The sequence below is a fragment of the Camarhynchus parvulus genome, chromosome 1A (assembly GCF_901933205.1).
Source record: "Camarhynchus parvulus chromosome 1A, STF_HiC, whole genome shotgun sequence".
NCBI lineage: Eukaryota > Metazoa > Chordata > Aves > Passeriformes > Thraupidae > Camarhynchus > Camarhynchus parvulus.
The window spans coordinates 23,718,987-23,741,695 of NC_044586.1; the positions used below are offsets into that span (position 1 = coordinate 23,718,987).

The 22,709-nt window shown below is 44.1% G+C and overlaps 1 protein-coding gene across 1 annotated transcript; it reads left to right on the forward strand.

The window, feature by feature from the left end:
• Window positions 1–16: 16 nt before the first annotated feature.
• On the forward strand, window positions 17–22,002 carry ACO2 (aconitase 2). The gene is made up of 18 exons (XM_030959537.1): window positions 17–152; window positions 5,774–5,916; window positions 6,967–7,225; window positions 9,216–9,308; window positions 11,211–11,369; window positions 11,557–11,707; window positions 12,883–12,987; window positions 13,250–13,341; window positions 13,625–13,730; window positions 14,825–14,982; window positions 16,026–16,099; window positions 16,792–16,903; window positions 17,082–17,204; window positions 17,407–17,562; window positions 19,522–19,713; window positions 20,541–20,673; window positions 20,979–21,100; window positions 21,498–22,002. The coding sequence occupies exons 1-18, from the start codon at window positions 117–119 to the stop codon at window positions 21,639–21,641; spliced, it is 2,358 nt and encodes a 785-aa protein (XP_030815397.1). The 5' UTR covers window positions 17–116; the 3' UTR covers window positions 21,642–22,002.
• The last annotated feature ends 707 nt before the right edge of the window (window positions 22,003–22,709 follow it).

The following is a 22,709-nucleotide window of genomic DNA, read 5'->3' on the forward strand; positions in this document are numbered from 1 at the left end:
CCGCGGGTGTCTCCCTGCCAGGACCCGCGCGGCCACGCCCCCGCGCGCGCGCCAGAGATGTCAAAGGGGCCGCGTGACGCCATCGCGGCGCGACTTCATCTTTGTCAGTGAACAAAATGGCGCCGTACTGCGTGCTGGCGGCTCGGCTGAGGGTGAGCGGCGGCGGCGGGCGGGGCAGGCAGCGGGCGGGACGGGCGGTGGGGATTGCGGCAGGGACGAGATCACTGCCTGCTGGGCGGCCACGAGGGCGGCCGCTCGCCCGCAGCCTCGGGGTCGGGCCGTCCCCGCCTCCGCGTGTAGGTCAGCGTGTCCCCGCTGCGGCCCCACGCCCTGTTTCCATGGCGATGGTGGGGCGACCGCGGCTTTGGCGGCGGCGGCGGCGTGGCCGCTGCTCGGGCTCTAGGGCAGGTCTCCCGCCACCGGGCCCGGCCGGCCGTCAAGGTGAGTGCAAGGTGAACGGGGCGGCGGGGACGCGGCCTGGCGCCGCCGCCTCCCCCGTCTGCCCGGACCCCGCTGCGGTGGGCGGGAGTCGCTGTCAGAGCCCCGGGCCTAGCAGGGCAGAGAGCCCGAGGGCGCGGGCCCGAACGGTGAAATAAAAGGTCTTTCCTCGGGGCAGGCATTTTTTCTTTCCCTCGTCTTTTATTACTTCCCCTTATGGGCATGCGGCAGCGCAGGGTGACTCCTTGTTGTGTGAGTGAGCTGTCCTTTGGCTACTTTGCTTCAAAAATCCTCCTTTTAATACAAACAGAGGCCCCTGGGTGACAAAGGTGCCAGCCTCTCTGTGTGGGGAACTAGGACGGCTGAAGAAGCAGGTGGGTCAGGCACATAAATGATCTTTTTTCCCGGGGCTGTGATAGAGGCTCTTGTGGTCTTGCCTGTCATGACCTCTAAAACTCACCTTCACCAGTAATGTGATCTTGCCACAGAGATTGCCTTTCTTAAGACTTGGTTGTGTTTAGTGTCTACTCAGTAATAAAGTTTTCATATCTTTTAAGGCCTATAAGGCAAATAGCAGGTGTAATTTTCTGTTTAGGGCTGCTAAGGGATAAGGAAGCCTTTGCTCCCTTGTGATAAAGGCAGGCAGTGTAACTTCTCAGTTTGCCACTTGTGACCTTGGCCAATGTGTTCCCCTTTCTTAGGGAACTGAAGAAAGAATTTGCTTGGCTTTTAGTATTCTAAAAGTCTGTTGTGAATCTTAATTCCAGTTTGGTAATTACTGTCTTACTTTAGAGGTAGATGCTTTAGAAAAGTGTAGGAGTTTTTAAATTTAAATGAAAGTTAGAGAATAGCACCATTTCAGTTAGGTTGGTATGTTTGTTCTTACTTGTTAAATAGTTCTTAGTTTGTACTTTGAACAGAAATGACTACTTATAAAATGAAGGCAAATCTTTTGTTAGGGTAATGAATTGGTTCTTGTTTTATGCTGTGACATTGCATGGGAACCAGCAATCATTTGCTAAAATGAATTTTGTGTGATGCAAAACAAAGGCTGTGCTGGCACAGTCAGTATCGGGATTTTAGTATTGCAGGAGGTTGTCTATTATCAGGCAAGGGGTGCATATTTCCTTCCCCCCTGTGAAGGACGAAATCTGTGATGCTAATCACACATGCCTCTAGGTGATGTCTTTAGGAGGCAGGGGGTTTTTTGCCCCTGTGTAGCAGCCTAGAGATTAATGACTATGAGCATCATCATGTCAATCACTGTGATAGTGCCAGCATTGACCATGGCACATATTGCTACTATTGGTTCTGTTTGCCTCCCATCCTGGAACTGTTTTGGAACTGGAACTGCAGAGACAGCTTGCCTCTGAGGGAAATAAATTGGAATTAACCTCATTTGGACTGACTGTCCTATTTAAAGTTCTAATAGCCTCAAAGGGTCAAGATCTCTTTTCTGCCTACCTGAAATAATGCCTTTAGTAGCATTCCATTTTTCAAGCCACATTGCCTGCAGATTGGCTGAGAGGGAGGACTGTAAAGCTCTAAACTGCCTGAAATATCGGGTTTATTGAAGGCATTGTGGGTAAGTACTGAAATTATGCATGGGCAGCTTTGTGTATCTGGCAGAAATGTTGGCCAGGGCTAAAGTGAGCTTCAGAACCATAATTTTGGTTGCTCTTTTGAGGTGGGTCGAGAAAATGAGCCTGCATTTACAATTTGATTATACCATGCTGCTTTTTTTTTTTTTTTTAGGCTGAATCATGGTGAATGTAGGAAACTTGGCCAGTGTTCTTAGATCAGGGAAAATGAGGAAAGATGGTATTTTGGGTTTCAACTGGGATTTCTAGGACAGATGTCCCGGATAGAAATGCACGTAACACAGTTGCTACTCTTTTGAACATGAGCTTTTGCTCACTGGGCTCGTTCTGCCTCACTGGCTGCCAAAATGCAAGTTATTTTCTGACTTCAGAGTCCCCTTGCATCTAGAACATTCACTGTAGTGAGCTAAATGCATGACAGCTCCTTAAAATTTGTAAAGAGCCGTGTTAGTTCCTTACAGAGATTTCAGAAATAATGACCCATTTATTAGATTGGCTTTCTTCCGTCTTTAAAGGAAGCTTTTCACCTCGTGAAACACCAGTAGGTTTAAGAGCCCTGTAATGATTACTGCCATTCCTTTTACTGAAATTTGAACAAGGACACTGCAAACTGGAATAAGGGATTCAGTGCCAGGTGAGAGGAGGTCACTGGGCAGCTGTTTGGTTAGCCTGGAAATAAACAGTTCCTGGATAAAAGGGAAAATTTATAGATTTATAGATTGCCTACTTCCCTTGGCTTTTGGACTTGAGGCACTTCTCACTGCTGACTAAAAAAACACCATGAAAGCCCCCACAAAGCACTAATACATTCCTTCTCAAAGAAGAGTGAGAGGGAATCAAACTGGGAACTGTCAGGCTTGTGACTTTTCCTTAATCTTGTATTTCTCCCACCCTGTTTCTGAGGATGCAGTAGGAGAAGGGCAGGCATGGAGAATAGACAGGTGTGATGAGTGATATAGTGCATATTTTTTGTGAGGAGGGATCAGACTTTTCAGCCAGGCAGTTTATACTGGTTGCTTGGTGGTGGTAGAGCCTTAGACTTGCTGGGTGCCAGCATGAGCAGAACCATATTGAATCAAATAAAAAATAACTCCCAGCAGAAACACAGGATTCGGTTTATATCCTGGTAAAATGAAGATGGCACTTTTTAAATAGGTGCCTTTTAAAATTCTTCTGTAGAGAAAAATGCTTGTCTAGTCTACTGAAGCTGATTGGTTTAGGCAGTTATTTTCCCTGGGTCATATTGGCCATTACAGAAACAGACTTTCAGTTTTCCAGAATTCTCCAGGTCCACCTGGAGAATCCTCCACCTTAAACACGCTGTCTTCCTGCTTCTGGTAGTCTGAAGCTGTGGTCAGCAGGATTCAACTACTTTGTATTGCTGATCTTGATTACCAGCTGAACACTGACATAGTATTAAGAAAAATGTTACATTTCTTTGTACCATTTCATGAAGTGAAAAGACCCATAGACATATATGTTCAAACAGAAAAGATTTTACCTGAATTTTGTTTGAAAAGTTTCATTGTACCTCTATTTGGAGTGCCCTGCTTCAGATTTCTATTTTAATCAGCTTTGGTCCCAGGCAAGACTAAGATGCTATGAAGCCTGTGCTATTACTTTTATTTGCATATCTGTTCTTCTCTATGATGAATTAAGAAGAAATTATTGCATTAAACCATAATACATTTCCTGGCCTGGGAAAGAGATTATTTTTCCATGAGCAGTGGTTAAATAGCTCAGTGGTTCTTTTCCAGCAACTCCAGCAGTTGGAGACTTTCACAAGACTGAATATCTTGTGAGATAAAAGAAAAAAAAAAAAGGCCAGAGCAAAGCAAACATAAAAGTTACATTGCTACTCGGTAAAGAGCAGCTTTGCCCAGTTTGTATGTTAAACAATGAGAAGCTGGGTGGTGTTTGTATTGGTGTGGGTGGTTGTTTTAGGTTTTTTTGGCTGGATTTTTTTTTTTTTTTTGCTAATGGAAGAAGGAAAGGTCTAAGTCTGACACCTGTGATAAGTTCTGGAAGTTCTAGGATTAAAGTGTAGCACAGTGAAATTTGATGACTGGGTTTCCCATGCACTCATGGAGGAGCAGTGCCCTCTTTGTACCACCAGGTTCACTTCCCTCAGATACTCTTTCATAATGGTGGTGCACAACTGCTGTAAGTCTTTCCTGCTTCTACCAAAAGCTCTTTCTATAATGGCTGAGGATAGCTTGGTAAAAATACAAACTGCACCCTTCTTGCTAGTGCGCTGAGTAGTGTGATCTTGCCTAGCTTTCCCAAAATTTTTATTGCAAAAGATACTAACAAGTGTTATCAAAAGGACAACAAAAAAAGAAATTTTGATAAAAATTGGTGATGTCTCTTGATTGTGATTATTTCAGGCAATCTTTTCAATGCTGGTAACAAGAAAGCTGGAAAAAATATTCACACGGAAACATTAAAATGCTTGAACAGGTTTAAAGAATTAACTAGGCTTTTTTTGGACAGTGGTAAAAAAAACCCCAGTGGTAGGTACAATGATTGTGTTCTGAACAAGGAATATTTACAATCACACATGCAAAAGGAGTGTTTAGTGTAACACTGCTACATTTATTAACCTGTACTTATCAAAACTTCATAACTGTGAAATAGTGGATGAATAGAAAAAGCGGGATTGAGGTTAAGGTATAGTACTGGAGGAGGAAGAGTTCTGAACTCTTTTCTTCAGTCTGTTTCCAAACTTCTGATGCTGATGAGTGAGACTTTGAAAGCATGTAAGAAATGTGTGTGCCAAATCCTTGGAAGGTTTTCTGGAGGCTGCTGTCTGACTCAGTTTTCAAAGCTGCGTGAGCTTTTAGCCCTGGGCACTGACCCGTCTCTTTAGGTCAGGTGCTGTAAAGGTGCCTCGCTATAGCCTGCCCTTCTCCTGTGTTCCAGGAAACTGTCTCACTGTGGAGGCTGCCAAGTAAATTTGGGCTTTTTTTTTCCTGGCACTTTCTGCTGATGCATTCAGCTCACAGTATAGTCCACCTGTCATGCAGCTTAACTCACCTGTAGGGTAAGTGCAAGGTTTTTCAGAGGCAAAAGGTGAGGGTGCCTTTGAGAGAGTGAGGAAAAGAGTACCAGCCAGGCTGGTGGAGCTGGTGAGTTTTTTCCACATCTTGCTTCTCCTGCTCTGTGTTACATTGTAGACCAGGCCTGTACCCCAAAGTCTCCTTGTGGATATTTAATATGTTTTGTAGGAGTATGGAGGGACCCTGCCCAGGACACTTAGTATGTGATGGTGGAACAGAGGCATGTCTAGTCAGACTGGCGCTGTATCTCTTGCCAATGTCAATTTCAATGTCAACTCAATGCCAGGAAGCAAATACAAACCTAGAGATAGTTTGCTTTAGAAACAGCATTGGTTCTTCACCGTGACCCTGATGTGTCAGGAGCATGGCAGACTGGTGCTTTCTTGAGAATTGGCTCATCATTGCCTGAAAGCAGATTTTTCATTTGAAAGCCTAAGGCTTCTGGTGCAACAAAGAAAAATGCGGAATAATTTAGTAAATGCTACCTGTTCTGGGTACTTTGGCATCTCACTGTTGAAGATAGTATGGAGTATTGTATGATGAAATATATTTGGGTGCCTTTGCATTCCTCAGTCTGTAAAATCCCAGTAACAAAAACTGAAAGACATTTTCAATTGATATGTTACAGAAATTCACTCTACAGGCTTCCAGTTTGAATACTCTCCTTTTTTTCAGCATGCCTTGAACAGTGGGGTACGACGCTACCATGTTGCTCCTGTCCTGCGCCAGCGGGCCAAGGTGGCCATGAGCCACTTTGAACCTAATGAATACATCAATTATGAAAAGCTGGAGAAGAACATCAACATTGTCCGTAAGAGGTAAGAGTGGAGAAGGGAAGAAGGGAGGAGTCAGTGCATTGAATTGAGCTCTGCAGTGACAGGAGAGGAAGAAAAAATTGTTGTGGGGCCGTGGCACAAGGAATGTTTACCAGGGAAAGCAGCACTGAACAGTGGAAGTTGTAAATACAGTGAAGCATGAGTTGTAGTGTCTCCTTATAGTGGTGGGGCACTGTGGGAAGGCTTGAAGGATATGATGAAGCACTGCAACATGCAGAGAACCAGGCCAGTGCAGAGGAGGTGCTAGAAAGGGCTCCATCCTCTTTGTTTAATACCCTCGTTGAGGAGTCTTCGCATTGGCCTTTGCTTCTTTCAGGGGCAGCAGCGCGTGGGTCAGGGTTGTTATAGGCTAATGCTTCTTTGTGCTGTGTTCTGCTGTAGGTGTTAGGCATGGAACAAAGGGCTAGGAATTCATAGCGTATGTAAACATAGTGACCTTAATCTGCTGATAGAGGCTTGTGTGCCTGCTAATTTGTCATTCCTGCTCCATTTACTGTAGCACTGGTTTGCATGACTTGTCCTTCAGTCTTTGTGTCCCTTGTTAAATGTGGTAGTTCTCATTTCAAGTTGTTGTGTTGATTTAGTTACTTCTCAGAAGATATTGCTACATACATAGATTCCTCAGCTGATAGAGCTGCAGAATGAAAGGTCTGAGGTCACGAAGCTCCACTTAGTTGTATTTGCTGTGGGATCTGGTATTTGTGAATTGAGTCTGACCTCTGTCTGACCTCTACATTTGCTGTCTTGAAGTATGACTTGAGAAGTGAGCAGTCAATGTTTCTTTTACAGTATAGGAAGATTAGAAAAGAAAGCATAAAATAACATCGATTTTATATGTTTTTGAACTTTATGAACTGAACCCTTGTTAACCATGTGCCAGTTGATATTTTGGTACTGTAAGAAGAGCATGGAGGTTTCTCTGTGCTAATAGGTCTTAACAGTCTGAGCAATAGAGGGAAGCATTCTGTTACATGCTTAAAATGGCAAATGTTGAAGTACACAAGATGCAGCTACTAAAATTATTCTCCCCAGGCTTGACCGCCCTCTGACCTTGTCTGAGAAGATTGTATATGGACACCTGGATGACCCAGCAAAGCAGGAGATCGAGCGCGGCAAGACCTATCTGCGCTTACGGCCCGACCGCGTGGCCATGCAGGATGCCACAGCTCAGATGGCAATGCTTCAGTTCATCAGCAGCGGGCTGCCAAAAGTGGCTGTGCCTTCCACCATCCACTGTGATCACCTCATTGAGGCCCAGGCAGGCGGTGAAAAGGATCTTCAGAGAGCCAAGGTCACTATTGCAGAGACATAACTTCTATCTGTTTGAAAATGTCCTTCCAGTTGAAGGATGAGCTTATTTTAAATTTTTTTCCCATAAGGACAGCCAGGAATCAGATATGGTAACAGATTGCCTGTGGTGGTCATCTCTTTAGGTCAGATGCAGTGAAGAAACAGACTAAATGTATTTTTGGGAGTTTTTCACCTCAGATTCATCCATTACATGGTTTAAAGGACCATGAATGTGGGAAGAGCTAGTCTTAAGTTGTTAGTGATGAAAGCCCAGATCCATGTGTATTCTAGAGAAGATATTTTGGCTAAAGAAGAGAAAAAAAAATCATTTCCAAGGGAAAAAAAAAGGAAGTCAGATTACTCTATGTTGCCGTATGGCAGTGTGAAAAACCTAATGAACATATGTCTGCATTGCACTGGTCCCCCACTGTGAGGGGGAGGCAAGTAGTTACTGTCCCAAACCATTTGCTACTGATTATCTGAAGAGCAATAACTGAATCATGTGCAGCTTTCATGGCTCATAGGTATAGTATAAATGTGTGTGAAAGTATGGAGGATGTTGGGTTTTATGTGGGAATTTCAAAGTGTTGTTTGTCCAACTGCTGATTCAGTGCCATTTTAAAATTTTCTACTCAACTGTTTTACTGCTTATTCCTCCCCAAATGAGCTTCTGTAATCTATAGACATATTTATCTCTGACCAACATACCACAATGCATCTGCCAAGGAAATCTTGTTACTCCAAGTGGGCTTAGCCAAAGTCCACTGTCAGAGCCAGGAGGAATTGCACCTGGAATGTTGATACCAGAATTTACCAACAGTAAACAGGAGTCAGCTGCATTTTAAGATTTTAGTCCATATCTATTCTCACACAGCACTTGTGGTGTTGAAGTATCTGCTTTTGGCTTTCTTCAGTGGGCCACAATAAAGCAACTTGCATCACTCAGAAGTGATTTGGCGAGTTCTTGCTCTGCTTGTCTCAGTCCTAAGTTGTGCAATTAACAGTTTGAGACTTAACTAAATCAGACAATTTCTTTTCTCCTGTTCACCTCCTGTTTTCCCCTTTCCCCTATTCCTGCATTTATTCTCCATAGTGCAATTATATTTGCTGCAGCCCTGAATTGAGCTGAGTCCCTTCTTTGCCATCCACTCTGAGCAGAGCAAGTAAAGGTCCTGCCTTCTTCTGACTGGCTTCTGCTGCTGCCAGCTGGCACACAATGAATGCTGGCAGGCCAGAGGGTGGTTTGGGTTTTTTGGGGGAGGGATGCACAAACAGAGTGGAGTGACCCAACTCCCAGTGGAAAACAAGGCTTAAAGCGCTGCTGTGGCCTCTTGGGAAACTTCAGCAAATGTGTGCTGACACAATTCTTCAATTATCTTGTTTCCCCTTTCCCTTTATTCTGAAGCTTAGCTGCATGAGAACAGTCTTTAAGAAACTCTCTCCTTCTAGTGCTTATCTTATCTACTCTAGCACTCTTCTGCCAAGAACTGTTAGGATATAATAGTGTCATACTTCCTTGGCAACCATGGTTTTTCTCACAAGCAATTTTCACGGTGTGACCTCCACCAACAATGGTGACAGTGCAGCAAGAAAGACAGCATTGTGTGAATCTCAAAGAGGGGACTTGCTAGAATGACAAATGACACTCACCAACTCCCCTGGCAGTGAACACTTCCAGTTCCATTTCTTAATCTGTGAAAATAAAGCCAGAATATTTATCTAAGGGATTTGAAATGTCTCCAAAGCATCTGTATAGTAAAAAGAACACCCGGTAGAGAAGTAAGGAGGGGCTAGAATGAGTGAGGGAAACAGGTTAAAAAAAACCCTTGAGAATAGAGAAAGTGAGCACAGCATTTTCAAATGTCTTATTGGCAGGGTTTTCCTTAAATTGTGCTGTTTGGAATTAGAAACGAGAAAATTTTTAGTAGAGCTTTTGCTGTATGGAAAAACAAAATGTGGTACTAATGCTCTGTGCTTCGCTGTGTGAATAGGACATAAACCAGGAGGTGTACAACTTTCTGTCAACGGCTGGTGCCAAGTATGGAGTGGGATTCTGGAAACCTGGGTCAGGAATCATTCACCAGGTAAAGTGTGTTTGTTTGCAGTTTTTGAACGTGCAGTGGATCTTTTACCCTAGGGTGGAGAGAGAGCTCAAGTACAAATCTTTAGAGAATTTCTCTGGTTTAGGGAAACAGCTGGCTTTGCTCAAGGCAGGCGAGGTTTCTTACTTGCTCTCTCGCAGTTATCTTGACCACAGTGGAGTTTCTTTTAAAGGTTATTTTGGTCAAACTGTAACCTGATGTATCATTAGGTAGTGCCAACAGCATGCCATGTGAATTACAGAAGCTTGAAATACTTTAACTGCTTGTGGGCTGGCTCCTCCTAGTACAATTGAGACAGTAAGGTGAGGCCATGAAGCTGGCTACATAGGGTTAATGTGAATTGCTTTTGGTTGTAAGGAAAGCAGCCTTAGGAACATACTTTTTTTAGGATTATTATGTATGCATTTAGTTCTATAAAACTCAGAAGAGTATATGAGGACACAACAGAGCAGAATACTTCAAGTACTCAGGAGTGGCAACACATAAGGAGTTGCTAGGTGAATTTGAATAAAATGCAAAACAGTTTCCAAGTCTGAGATTCTCTTGTTATTACACTTGGATCTAAAAAAGAATATGACAGTCCCAAAATAATTTACCACTTGATGAGGCTTTTTGTTTTTTTTAAACAAACACCTCTGTCAGGATGTCCCTAATTTGCTTGTGGTTGGTTTGCTTTGAGTGTCCAGTAGTCATTTTTCATTGTTCCTCTGAGTCTCAGGCAGCAAAAGTTGAAGAGCAGCATGAAGCAAAAGGAGTGGAGAGGAGAATGGATGACTGGTAAGCATCCTGTCAGCAGGGAACTTGTGACCAGATGCAGTCAAGAGCTCTCTGCTATGTTTTCCTAGCTACAAAATGAGTTACTAAGGTTACCTTAACTTAATGTGACGCAACAGATGAACTCTTCAAAAGGTTACGGGAGCACCTTGGGTCATTTGTGTTCCAAAGCCACTTGAAACATCTGTCATGTGGCAACATAGCTCTGTGCTGAGGTTACCAGTCTTCTTGTGGCTGACTTTCTCTGGCTGGAGGAAACTGGTCCTGTCGTATAGCTTCAGGTTCAACTGTGCCAAAGTGAGGCCTTGAGAATGACCTTTCTCACACAAATAGGTTGATGTGGCTACAGGAATTTAAAGCTGAAAGCAAAGCCTTGGTCTTTTTGGTAAAGGACTGCCTTAGTTCTGTTCAGGCTGTTCTGTGATGCATATGCTGTGAGTTCTGTGCTTCCCAGAAAGGCTGTTCCTAGTGCTGGTGTGGCCCATATGCAATGAGAAGTTCATTAGCTTGAGTTCTCTACAGTGTTGCTACTACAGAAATCTCTTTTTTTTTCATTGAGAATGGTTTTGTGGTTTTGTTAGTAGTTGAAGAGTCTTTCATGGAACTGGTAGCATCAGTAAGGGAAGGGCAGTGTCTTGGCGAGAAGTTCCTCTATGTAATTGAGTTTTGGCTGGCAGCATGGATTGAAGGAACCTGTTGGTATTCCACTGCTATGGAACACAAAGGCTGCAGAAGGATAAGTGCACTGACTTGCTCAGCTGTTAACTAAGGGTATGGAGATTATGGAACAGACTCTTGAGGCCTAACAACGGTGTCACCTTAGCAAAAGCCTAAAGAAGGAAAAAGAGGAGATTGTTTTCTAATTTTTTTATTATCCTGCGATGAGCAAGGATCCTGGGGCTGAGACTTGGTACCTTGTTTTGTCATTACATCCTTCACCAGGAGTTTGAAACAAAAGAGATCAAAATTTCCAATCCAACCTGAATATTTTCTTGCTACTGAAATCTGCAAATACAAACTGATCTAAACTCTTGTTTTTGTTTTCTTTCTGCTGTCTTCCCCCTCCTTTCCCACGAAACAAACAAGCAAACAATCCATTTTTATTTTCAGATCATTCTGGAGAACTACTCCTACCCTGGGGTTATGCTGATCGGCACAGACTCACACACCCCCAACGGAGGTGGCCTGGGCGGAATCTGCATTGGTGTGGGTGGAGCTGATGCTGTGGATGTCATGGCAGGAATCCCTTGGGAGCTCAAATGCCCAAAGGTAGGAGCAGAAGGAATATGAAGCTTTGATGCCAAGGGTGAGATACATGATGTGTAAGGAGCATTGATTTTCAAGCACTATGAATATAAGTGTGACAGGAATATACCCCACAGAAGAACTGTATACTGTTACCTTTCTGACAGGGAGTGATGCCAGTATTTTTTCTTCCCTCACTGATGTTGCTCAGGTTATTGGTGTAAAACTGACTGGCAAGCTCTCAGGCTGGAGTTCTCCTAAAGATGTGATCCTGAAAGTGGCTGGCATCCTCACTGTCAAGGGTGGAACGGGCGCCATCATTGAATACCATGGGCCGGGTGTGGATTCAATCTCCTGCACAGGTAAGTCAACACAGATTTCTTATCTGAGTGGATTGTTGGTGGAGCTGGGTGTTGAGCTATCTGTGGAGGCTGGGAAGGGAACTAAACAAGAAGTTCCAAATGTTTTCCCTTAGCCTGGCCCAGCAGTTTGTACATGGCAAATGGGAAGAATGGGGTAACAAGATAGCACTCCCTCTCAGTGATCTCTCTCCAATAAATCTTCTTGTGATTTTGAGAACATGGAATGGTTAATTGTGAAGAATCCTGTAAGATGGTGTGTTAGGATAAGAATAAGGGTGGATGTATTCCAGTGTAAACTTAGAGGGTGGAGATGTCAGCAATAAAGGAATGACATATTCATTTCAGCCTAAAATAGGCTGTGAATAGAAAAAAGAAACAGGTTAATGGGAATATATGTGTGACAGCTGCTAAACAAAGAGCAGAGGTTCTGAGACCAGAAGGCAGTTTGTAACACACAGTTTATACTAGCTAATTGTGGATCTTGGGTGCTGAATTTGAACTAGCAAAAATTGTAGTTCTCTGTAATATGCTAGTTAGGACCAAATTACAAGAAATGTCTTCCTTTAGCTTGGTGTGCAGCCTTCAAGCTGGACACTTCTCTCAATTTGCATGACTTGGCTACAACTTGGAATACTTGGTTTACAAACTGAGAGCAATTTGGGATTTTTCTTCTATGAAGTCAGAGGAATTTTATATCTGCTTCTAGCTTGTTAAATATAAAGCAGGAGCTTCTACAGCTTCATTGCTGTGAAAGGAATGGTTGATTCCAGTGCTGTGTTCTGTCACTGGAAGCATTTTATTTAGCCCATTAAATTTCTCACAAATGTCTGGCTCCTCCAGTGAAGACAAATGAGATGGTAGGGAGGGACAGGACACTCATTGCAGGTAGCAGAGACACTGCTCACTGCTGTAAATTATTTGATGCTCAGTGCAAACAGGAATTCCTTGTTTTATCAATATCTTCATGTATCAGTGTAACTTTTGGCTCCTTCCACATAGGGGGCTGACCCAGCCATTATGTTGTCAGTGTCCTCTCAGCTGTGTCTTTAGGTTTCTGTGGCTGATGCCCTGATTTCTCTTAGCTTTGCTGTCTTTTGCATGTACTGACTTTTGGAGAATTGAGTGGCCTTGGACTTTCTCATTTGACCTCGTGGTCTCTTCTCCCGCTTCTCTAGGAATGGCAACAATCTGCAATATGGGGGCTGAAATTGGAGCTACCACATCGATCTTCCCTTACAATGAACGCATGAAGAAATACTTGGGCAAGACTGGGAGAGCTGGTAAGAGGATTTGGGGATTGAAGTGGATATAGAAGTATGGGTTCAGATGAAGGTGTATTCTGGGAGCAGTATTCTCCTGCAGTGTTGTCTGATGAGATTTTTGGCCTTGTGTGGTCCTTTAGGTCATCTGCTACAAGCAGGGAGTCTGTAGATGAAATGGCTGGAGAATCACAGTTGACCCCCCTGTGTTTAGTTATTCTAGACTTCTTTTTCTCCTTCATATTTGCTGCACTTTTCAGATCTTCCTTCTTTCTTATTCCAGATATAGCTGCACTAGCAGATGAATTCAAGCAACACTTGGTACCAGATTCTGGTTGTCACTATGACCAGGTGATAGAAATCAACCTCAGTGAGGTAAGGCTTCATTTCTTCTTGCCATTTTGAATGCTGTGATGTGACTCTGCTTTGTGTGACTGAAGATCAAGCTGGGAGTTTGATGCAACACCCCTAGTGCTGTGCTAGAACGTGCAAAATACATTCAGGTCTGCTTCGCCTACAGCTTGTGCTCCAGTTTTCATGTAGGAGAATCTTAGTTAAACAACTTCCATATAGAGCTGTGAAAGGAATTGATTTGCTGCTGTGTTTTGGGGTTATTCTTTGCTGCTGTGATTTCTGACTTTGTCACTGTTTCTTAAAGCTGAAACCGCATATCAATGGACCTTTCACACCAGACCTGGCGCACCCTGTGTCAGATATTGGTGCTGTGGCAGAAAAGGAGGGCTGGCCTGTTGATATCAGAGTTGGTGGGTAGCATTTGCTCTTTCCTCTGCCTTCGTACTTGTGGCATAAACATTGTTGTCTTGGGATAAGCTGTTGGTCATATAGCTTGGGATCCAGTTTTTTCACTGCTTCTGTATGTCCTTTGACTTTGGTGCAGTGTCGTCTGCTCATGGCCATATAAATTTTCTGGGAAAAGTAGTGACCACATGGCCCAAGTGTGTAGGATGAGATCCAGGATAGTAGGAGGGATTTTAATCTCAAGAGGTAGACCAGGTTTCTTCCATTGGAACATTTGAATGTTTGGATTGACAGGAATGTTACCCACTGAAGATCGTTTTTATTAAAAGTCTGTGGTATAGATTTACCTGTTGCAGAGAGTTGTCAGGAGCATGATTGTCAGCACTCCCAGCAGTTGGCTGTTGAACTCTTGGGACCCAGTAAAGTTAGTACTTGCTGTCCTAAAAAGCAGGCTTGGAAATTTATGTACTTGCTTTTGGGATGGTAGTTTGTGGGCTGACTTCTCAACTGTTGCTCATGGAGTGGAGGAAGGAATGAAAAGAATGAAAATACATTGTAAAGCCATGTCCCAGGTGGGAAGTGTATTATATTATAGTGTTACAAATAGGATACAGTTACAGTAGCTGTAACTGAGAATTTTTATTTTGCTGCTTAGTACCAGAATGCTGTCAGGATGGTACAGCATGTCCTTGTGCGGTCTTCATACTATACTGAAGATGTTTTCTTTTTATCATTTCCTTAATTTCTTGCCATCTTGATTTAAATCTTTTTCTGTCTTTGGGGAACAATACCTCTCTTTGGTTATTTGCTTAACCAAAGTGCAAGTAGGTGACACTCAGGTCTTGTAAAACAGTAACCTAGTCAGATTAGACTAGTGACTGAGTAGTGTGTTCTGACTGTGTAACCTCCGGTGCTGGACAAGGGACTGCTTGTGACCAAACTGTATTGCTGGGAGTGTTGGTACCTGAAATCCTTTCAGATTCCTTATCAACAGAAAAGGTGGTTATCCCTTGTTTGTTCTTCTGGGAGATAGGTCAGGGAGAATCTTCCAAGTACCAGGGCTGCAGTAACCACCCCCCTGTTTGTGTCAACACCACAGGCCTCATTGGCAGCTGCACCAACTCCAGCTATGAGGACATGGGACGCTCTGCAGCGGTGGCAAAACAGGCGCTTGCACATGGATTGAAGTGCAAATCCAAGTTCACCATCACACCAGGCTCAGAGCAGATCCGTGCCACCATTGAAAGGGACGGTTATGTGAGTATGGCTGCTCTTTGCACTTCCAAACAGAAAGGGTTCAGTTCTTCAGGACAGTACTCAGGGGGCCAAGTTAACTAATGGAAACCTCCTGAACTTTGTCTTCACTTATTGCTGGAGGTGCAATTGTTGATGTAGTAGCTGGTCTTGTGCTGCTGTGCCTGTGGGTCCTGCCATCATCTTGACAGTGTTTTGACCTGATACCTTTACTACCTGGGCATGTAAAAACAGGATTAGAACTGAACAAGGCTGAGGCGGTTGTCAGGAACTGGGGCCCTGAAGAGAGAACAAGAATAGCAAGGGATACCTCATGATGGCCATGGCCGACAAAAGGCTGCAATCCTCTTTTATCCCAATATATAAAGAAAGCATGCCCTTTTGTTGGAAGGTGGTTCCCAATTTAGACCAAATGTATGGCAAAACTCATATTTGCTTTAAAAAGAATGTTTCTGTTGAGGAACTATTACCTACTTTCTTCCTTGTTTTCTGTGCAGAAAATGTTTTAATTAGCTTTACTATTTAGTAAATTTTAGATGCTGTCATAGTGTGAGGACCAAGTCTTTACATATGGATATGTCCAGCCAATGTTTGATGGCTCTTTCAACCAAGTCCTACCTTTCAAGTCATACCTTTCCTTACCAGCTGCCCCCTTCACTGAGTTGTTTGCTGTGTAGACTGAGCAGGCACACATAGTTGCCTGCACTGTTGCCAGTTCTCTCCTTACATGGACAGGAAGTTTATAGAATATTAATCAGACCAGACTGCCCTTCAGTCAAATGTCTGTAAGTAGCTGGATTGCTCAAGTTGAAGCAGGTAGAGAATGGGATCATCATGGCAAGTCATCCTGTGCTCTGCCCCAGTGTTAACTTACAGCCTTACTGGGGTCAAACCCCATGTATTTATAAAAGTCACTCAAAACTGAAACAAGGAAGGGAATTTCCTCAGGCTCAGTGCTTCCTGTTAGTGTCTTCTTCCCCCAAAAGAGCAACCCCAGAAACTCATTCCAGGCATTCTATGGTAACAAAGTTGTTTTCTGCCCTCAGGCAAAAATCCTGCGAGAAGTTGGAGGGCTGGTTCTTGCTAATGCTTGTGGGCCATGCATCGGCCAGTGGGACAGGTAAAATGAAAGATGGACCTCACTCTAGCTCTGTATCTTTTAGCTTCCAGAATGCTCTGTGAAGCCTGATTTGATTGTAAATACAATGCACTGGTAATTCAATGTTTAAAAACCAGCTAGCCATAGCTGTCTGGTATGTGCTGGAGGAGGCAAAAAGAAGGACTGTAGATTTATATTGAGCCTTTAGGTGAATGAAGCTGCAGAATGGACACACATTCTGGAGGCTTTTTGTAGAAGGAAAAGAATGGGGAGAAAGATATGTTGTCTCTGAGAGGGTGGACTGAAGTTTGTATGGGCCTTTTAAAATAGGAAAAGTGAATTGGTCCAACTTCAGTCATTGGAGTGTCAGGGAGAATAATTCCCAATAGAAGGGATGGGAGGCACATTTTTATGTTGCTTTATCACAGCTGACCATGGGATATCCAAAGACAATGTGCTTAGTTGATTATTGTTTAGACAGTTCAGCAGTGAACAATATGGGCTGTGAAAACTACTGCAAGAATCAGTGTTTGACTTGGGTTTGCATTAATTCATTTTGGGTCTGTGCTTAAGGGGGGAAAACATGTACAGGCACTAGCTCCTGTTTCTAAGATAGTGACTGCTGCCTAAACCAAGCTGGGGGATTCTAGTAGTGAGACATCTAGAAGCAATATTCCATTTGGATCTGATGAGCATGTTTGCTTCTCTCACAGGAAGGACATCAAGAAAGGAGAGAAAAATACAATAGTTACGTCCTACAACCGGAATTTCACAGGTCGCAATGATGCCAATCCAGAGACTCACGCATTTGTGACTTCTCCAGAGGTAAGAAACAGCCAGAGGAGGGGCTGTGGAATAGTTCAGGGCACCTGCAGAAAAGGCCCAGTGGCCTCGTTTAGTAGCTTTTGGCTGGTGGCTTTGAGACTTGGAGGTAGGACTTTCAGGTGAAGTGATGGGAGGTAGAATATGCCTTTAAATTTGTCTTTTTTTTTTTTTCTTTCAGATTGTCACAGCTCTGTCCATTGCTGGCACTCTAAAATTTAACCCTGAGACAGATTACCTGACAGGAGCAGATGGCAAGAAGTTTAAACTAGAAGCACCTGATGCAGATGAGCTGCCCAAACTGGTAACTGCTCTGTCTGGGGGCAGATGGAGGGAAGACCTGACACTAGCAGTGTTTTCTTTATACTGAGGAAACTTACAGGCACTGACCTCTTTCTTGACACATGATGGTAGAGCTAGAATGGGTGCAGTTGCCTGTATTGGCTCATTCTTCACATGCTGTTGGGGATGGCTGAGGCTGATGATTTTCCTTTCTTCTTTGGAAGGAGTTTGACCCAGGCCAGGACACCTACCAGTACCCTCCCAAGGATGGCAGTGGGCAGCACGTGGATGTGAGCCCCACCAGCCAGCGGCTCCAGCTCCTTGAGCCCTTTGATAAGTGGGATGGCAAGGATCTAGAAGACATGCTGATCCTCATCAAGGTCAGGAACAAAGTGGGGGAGCATCAGCTATGACAGGTCTGCTTGAACAGGGATTTGCACAGCAACTGCTAGAAGCTTTGGATGTGCCTTTGAGATACCTGATTCCCTCCCCTACAACCATGTTGTTCCAGAAAGGGAAGCAAGGAGTCTTCCTTTCTTCCAGGTGTTTCCTTCTGATACTTCTTTCTGTTATAATCAAGTGACTCTTCTCCTTTGGGCTAGTGGTTTGCTAATACCATGCAAAAGCAAGCTTGTTATAGCATGTAGTATGATCCTGTCCAAACCATGCAGTCTGCAGAATTTGTCCCAGTTACAATCTGCAGTAAAAAGGTGGATGGGTTCTTTAATTAGCATCTCTAATACTGACTGTTCTAAGATGTATTTTGTCTGAAATGAGGTTGTTGGGAACTTCTCATCCATCAGTATGCATGTTCTCTTCCCACTTTATAGAAAGAGAAATTACTTCACACTTGTTAAACATTGCAATTTGGTCTTTCAATGGAGACATGGGTTTCTCCTCACTGCCTGAGGTGAGTTAACAGATGGAAACTTCAGCTGATATGGTGAGAGGTTCTGAAATGCAATCCCTTATGAAGTGACCTTTGGGAACATTCCTGATTCTCAGTGACAGAGTTGGATGTACTCCCAAGGGCCATACTGCTGTGCAAAAGTTTTTGACACAGGCAATTCCTTTATAAGCACTTTAGAACTTACCAGTTGGAAGGCCATTATCTCGGGTTGGGAATTCTGTTCTTACAAGCTGAGAAGGCTTATGTGCAGTTTGGAAACTTAGAGGATAACACTTGGCATCTTGTTGAAGTTCCCCAGCAGGGAGGCTGGGCTGTAGCAGGAAGGGCTTAATTACTTTTTGTACCTGAACAACCTACTGCTGAGGGAAGTGAAAACACAACAGGAGATGTCATGGCTAAGCTAATTTTTGTAATTTACCCTTTGGAAAAAGGATGCTCTTCTTACCTAATGCATGCAGAATGACCACTGTGTTCTGCTTTAATGTCTTGTTTCTGTAACTGATGTGCTTTTCTGGGGTTTATGCCTTTAAAAAGAGATATGATGATCACCTCCTATCTCTTTTGGAAGGGACCACAGAGGGTCATCTGGTCCAACCTCCCTGCTCAAGCAGGGTCATCCCAGAGCATATGGCACAGGATTGTGTCCAGATGGTTCTTGAATATCTCCAGTAAGGGAGACTCCACAGCCTCTCTGAGCAATCTGTTCCAGTGTGGTCACTGCACAGTAAAGAAGTTCTTCCTCATGTTCAGGTGGAACTTCCTGTGCCTCAGTTCCTGCTCCATTGCTTTTTGTCCTATTGCTTGGCACCACTGAGCAGTGGATTGCCTGGCTCCACACTCTTGACACCCTCCCTTCAGATACAGATACTGTAAATGAAAGGTCTCCTCTCATTTGTCTCTTCTTGAGGCTGAACAGGAGATGGTCCAGTCCCTTAATCACATTTGTTGCCCTCCCCTGTACCTGCTGTAGAGGCTCCATGTCTCTCTTGTACTGGGGAGCCCAGAACTGGACACAGCACTCCAGAGGGCTGACTAGAGGGACAGGATCACTTGCCTTGACCTGCTAGCAATGCTCTTCCTAATTCAGCCCAGAATACAATTGGCTTTCTTGGCCACCTTGGCACACTGCTGGCTCATGCACTGTTTGTTGTCCACCAGGACCCCCAGGTCTTTCTCTGCAGAGCTGCTTTCTAGCAGCTCGTGCATGGAGTTACTCTTTCTCAGGTGCAGGACCCTGAACTGGCCCTTGCTGAACTTCAGACAGTTCTCTGCCCACCTCTCTAACCTGTTGAGGTCTTTCTGAAGGGCTGCAGAGCCCTCTGGAGTATCAACCACTCGTCCCAGTTAATGCTTCACAGTTACAAGTGTTGAGGAAGGATCAAGTACATTAGTCCATCCTGAGACATTCTTCTCTTCTGCTACGCTTTAGGTAAAAGGGAAATGCACCACTGATCACATTTCTGCAGCTGGACCGTGGCTCAAATTCCGTGGCCATCTGGACAACATCTCCAACAACCTGCTCATTGGTGCCATCAACATCGAAAACGGCAAAGCCAACTCTGTGCGCAACGCACTAACCCAGGAGTTTGGCCCCGTCCCAGACACAGCCCGCTACTACAAGGTGAGACCTTCCCCTGACACATCTATTTTAAGAGGATGTTTACACTTTGGGCAGTCTGTGCCAAATAGAAGGATCTCACCCTCCTGCTCTCAAGTAACAGCAGCTGCGAATTCATTCAGCATTGAGGCATTTTCTTGGTACTTTCTCTAATGATTGCAGTTCCTGTAGGAGATTCTGTCCCTACCTGCTATGGGCAAGAGGGAGGAAGATCTCATGACTCAGAGGGGACCAGAGATCGTATACACAAGAGGAAGAACACCTTTAGGCTTTGCATACCTTACAAAGCATGGGTGTCATCAGACTAACTAAATATTGCCTCCTGGAATGCTTCACCTCTGACTAGTCTAATGTTTAAATAAATTATAGTCTTATCCCATTTATTCTTTAACACTAGGTTTCAAATCTCAAGAAATGTCCTTTTACCCTCTGGACAATTTGGCAGTTGTTTCCGATTGGCTCTTTCAGTAGAGAGAAGTTAAAAATTTCCATGTCCCTTCCAGAAGTAGAGCAGAGGTCATGGTTCATGCCAACACTGGTCTGGCATAGCACGATGGAAGGAGGTGTCAGGAAAAGGAAAATACTTGCTCTGGATCCCAAGAGCAATCCTCCTCAGCCCTTGTCAGCAAGGATGGCAGTGCATAACTACGGTGAAGCACTAAACTCCTTTATTTCTCTCCTTTCTCAGAACCCACGGGAGTCTTCTGGGAGAAGGTGTCATAGCATAGCAATGTCAGTGAAGTGCTGAAATTAGATGTGTGGGTGGGTATTTATTGCTAATTCCTCACTTGAGTGGCTGCACAAATGTAAATCTGTGTCTTTTGTCACAGAAAATGGGTATCAAATGGGCAGTTGTTGGGGATGAAAACTATGGTGAGGGATCAAGCCGGGAGCATGCAGCATTGGAGCCACGTCACTTGGGAGGAAGGGTCATCATCACCAAGAGCTTTGCCAGGATCCACGGTGAGTCAGGCTTCCCCTATGGTGTTTGTAAACAGGATGTGTTCAGTTTGAGTGGAAGTGGTGTTTATACCTTGCCCAGGGCTCAACACCTCCAGGCATGAACCCTCCCTGCTGACAGATGGCAAGGTCCCTCCTGTCAGGAGTCCTGTTACATACCTGGTTGGATATGCCACAAACAACGGATATGCTGATTTTGCTACAAAGATAGTAATTGTTGTTGGAATAGTAGTGTGAGCAGCCAGAAGGTAATCGTGCTTCCCTGGAATGGGATGTTAAAAGTGTGGTTGGTGGTTTGTTCTCCACAGAAACCAATCTGAAGAAGCAAGGTCTACTGCCTCTCACTTTTGCTGATCCAGCAGACTATAACAAGATTCATCCTGTGGATAAGCTGAGCATTGTGGGGTTGAAAGATTTTGCACCTGGAAAGGTAACTGTCTGGGTGTTTTGTCATGCACTTGGGGGCAGGGATGTGCCACTGATGGGGATCAGTGGTGAGCTGTGTGCTCGTGAGGCAGCACTGGCACTGATGAGCAGTGCAGCCTGCCAGCCAGGTGAGACACAGTGGGCTGGGACACACAGGGTGGGTCAGAATCAGTACTGAACAGTTAAGAGAAACCTTTGTACAGTACTCTGAATTCCTGGACCTGTTGACTTAAGCACGAGTGTTCCCTAGAAGGAACTGCAACTTTTTATTTTAAGATCCACCCTGAGCTGGAATTTTCCCTTTTCAGCCCTTTAACCATGTAGAAATTTTCCTGCGAGAAGCTTCAGATAACCTTGTCCCTTGAAAGAGAAGGGGAAATAAAACTGTCTTCTTCCTTTAGCCTCTGAAATGCATCATCAAGCATCCCAATGGGAGCCAAGAAACAATCATGCTGAACCATACCTTCAATGAGTCGCAGATTGAGTGGTTTCAGGCGGGCAGTGCCCTGAACAGAATGAAGGAGCTGCAGCAGAAATCAAGCTAAGTGCGCACAATGCCCCAGTGCACTGGACTCGATTCAGCTTTGGCATTTTCATGAAAGTGCAATTCCATGCCTACTGTTGGAATAAATGTCTGATCAAATGTAACCATAGCTTCCTTTTTGTTATGGTACTTCCTCTTCACTGACACTATGAAAAGGGAGTGCAGCTAGGCTTACTTTTGTCTTTTAAATTCCCCGGCTTCCTTTTTCTATTTTGGCTCAATTTCAGTTCTCACACAGTTATTTATATTTGGAAATAACCAGCAAAGGTGGGTTTGTCTGCTCAGTTGGTTGTTTTCTGCCCATTCACTTTACTGATGGCTAAAGACTTAAAATGAAAATAAAGAATGTGACCATCTCTTCTGTCATGTGTTATTGTATTCATCATCCTAATCCCTGTCATTGTTTTTGGGAGGGTGGGAAAGAACTTCTAAATCACTGCTATATGGAGTAAAAACCCAAATTGAACAGTAATTCAATGCAGTAAAAAAAGAGTCCTCACAGCTGTCCTAGACTGTTTAGCTCTTGACATTAACCTACTGCCTGTCTAGGGCAACACTGCCGCTATTGCAGCGATGACAAACTTGCAAAGAACGCCTGCTGTATCTGATTTCCCAGCACTGCACACTTAGTTTCCTAAAGCACAACTTACAGCAGGAGATGGATGCTGTGAAGTCTCTCATGAGAACACACACAAAACCACATCGCTACCACTTCGCTTACTCCTGGGAGCCCTGACCCTGTCCAAAAGGAGCTGAGCAAAACCACTACCTGGAGTAGCTGGACTTCTTCCCCTTGCCCTGGCACTACCCCAGAACAGCCTGTATGGAAGCTGCTCACTTGTTTCACCCAAATTTCCAGCTATACAAACAGCTGGGGGGTTTCTGCAAACAGTTATTTCCATCACAGCTAGATGGATGCATGTGTGAGCATTGCTGCTCTGTAGGTGGCATTCAGTAAGCTTATTGTGTGCACAGATGGACCTCAGTCACTATGTGAACCTAAAGAATTCTAGGCTCCCTTTTAATTAGGGCATTGCACCAGGAATAACAGTTGAGAATTAAGGGGTTC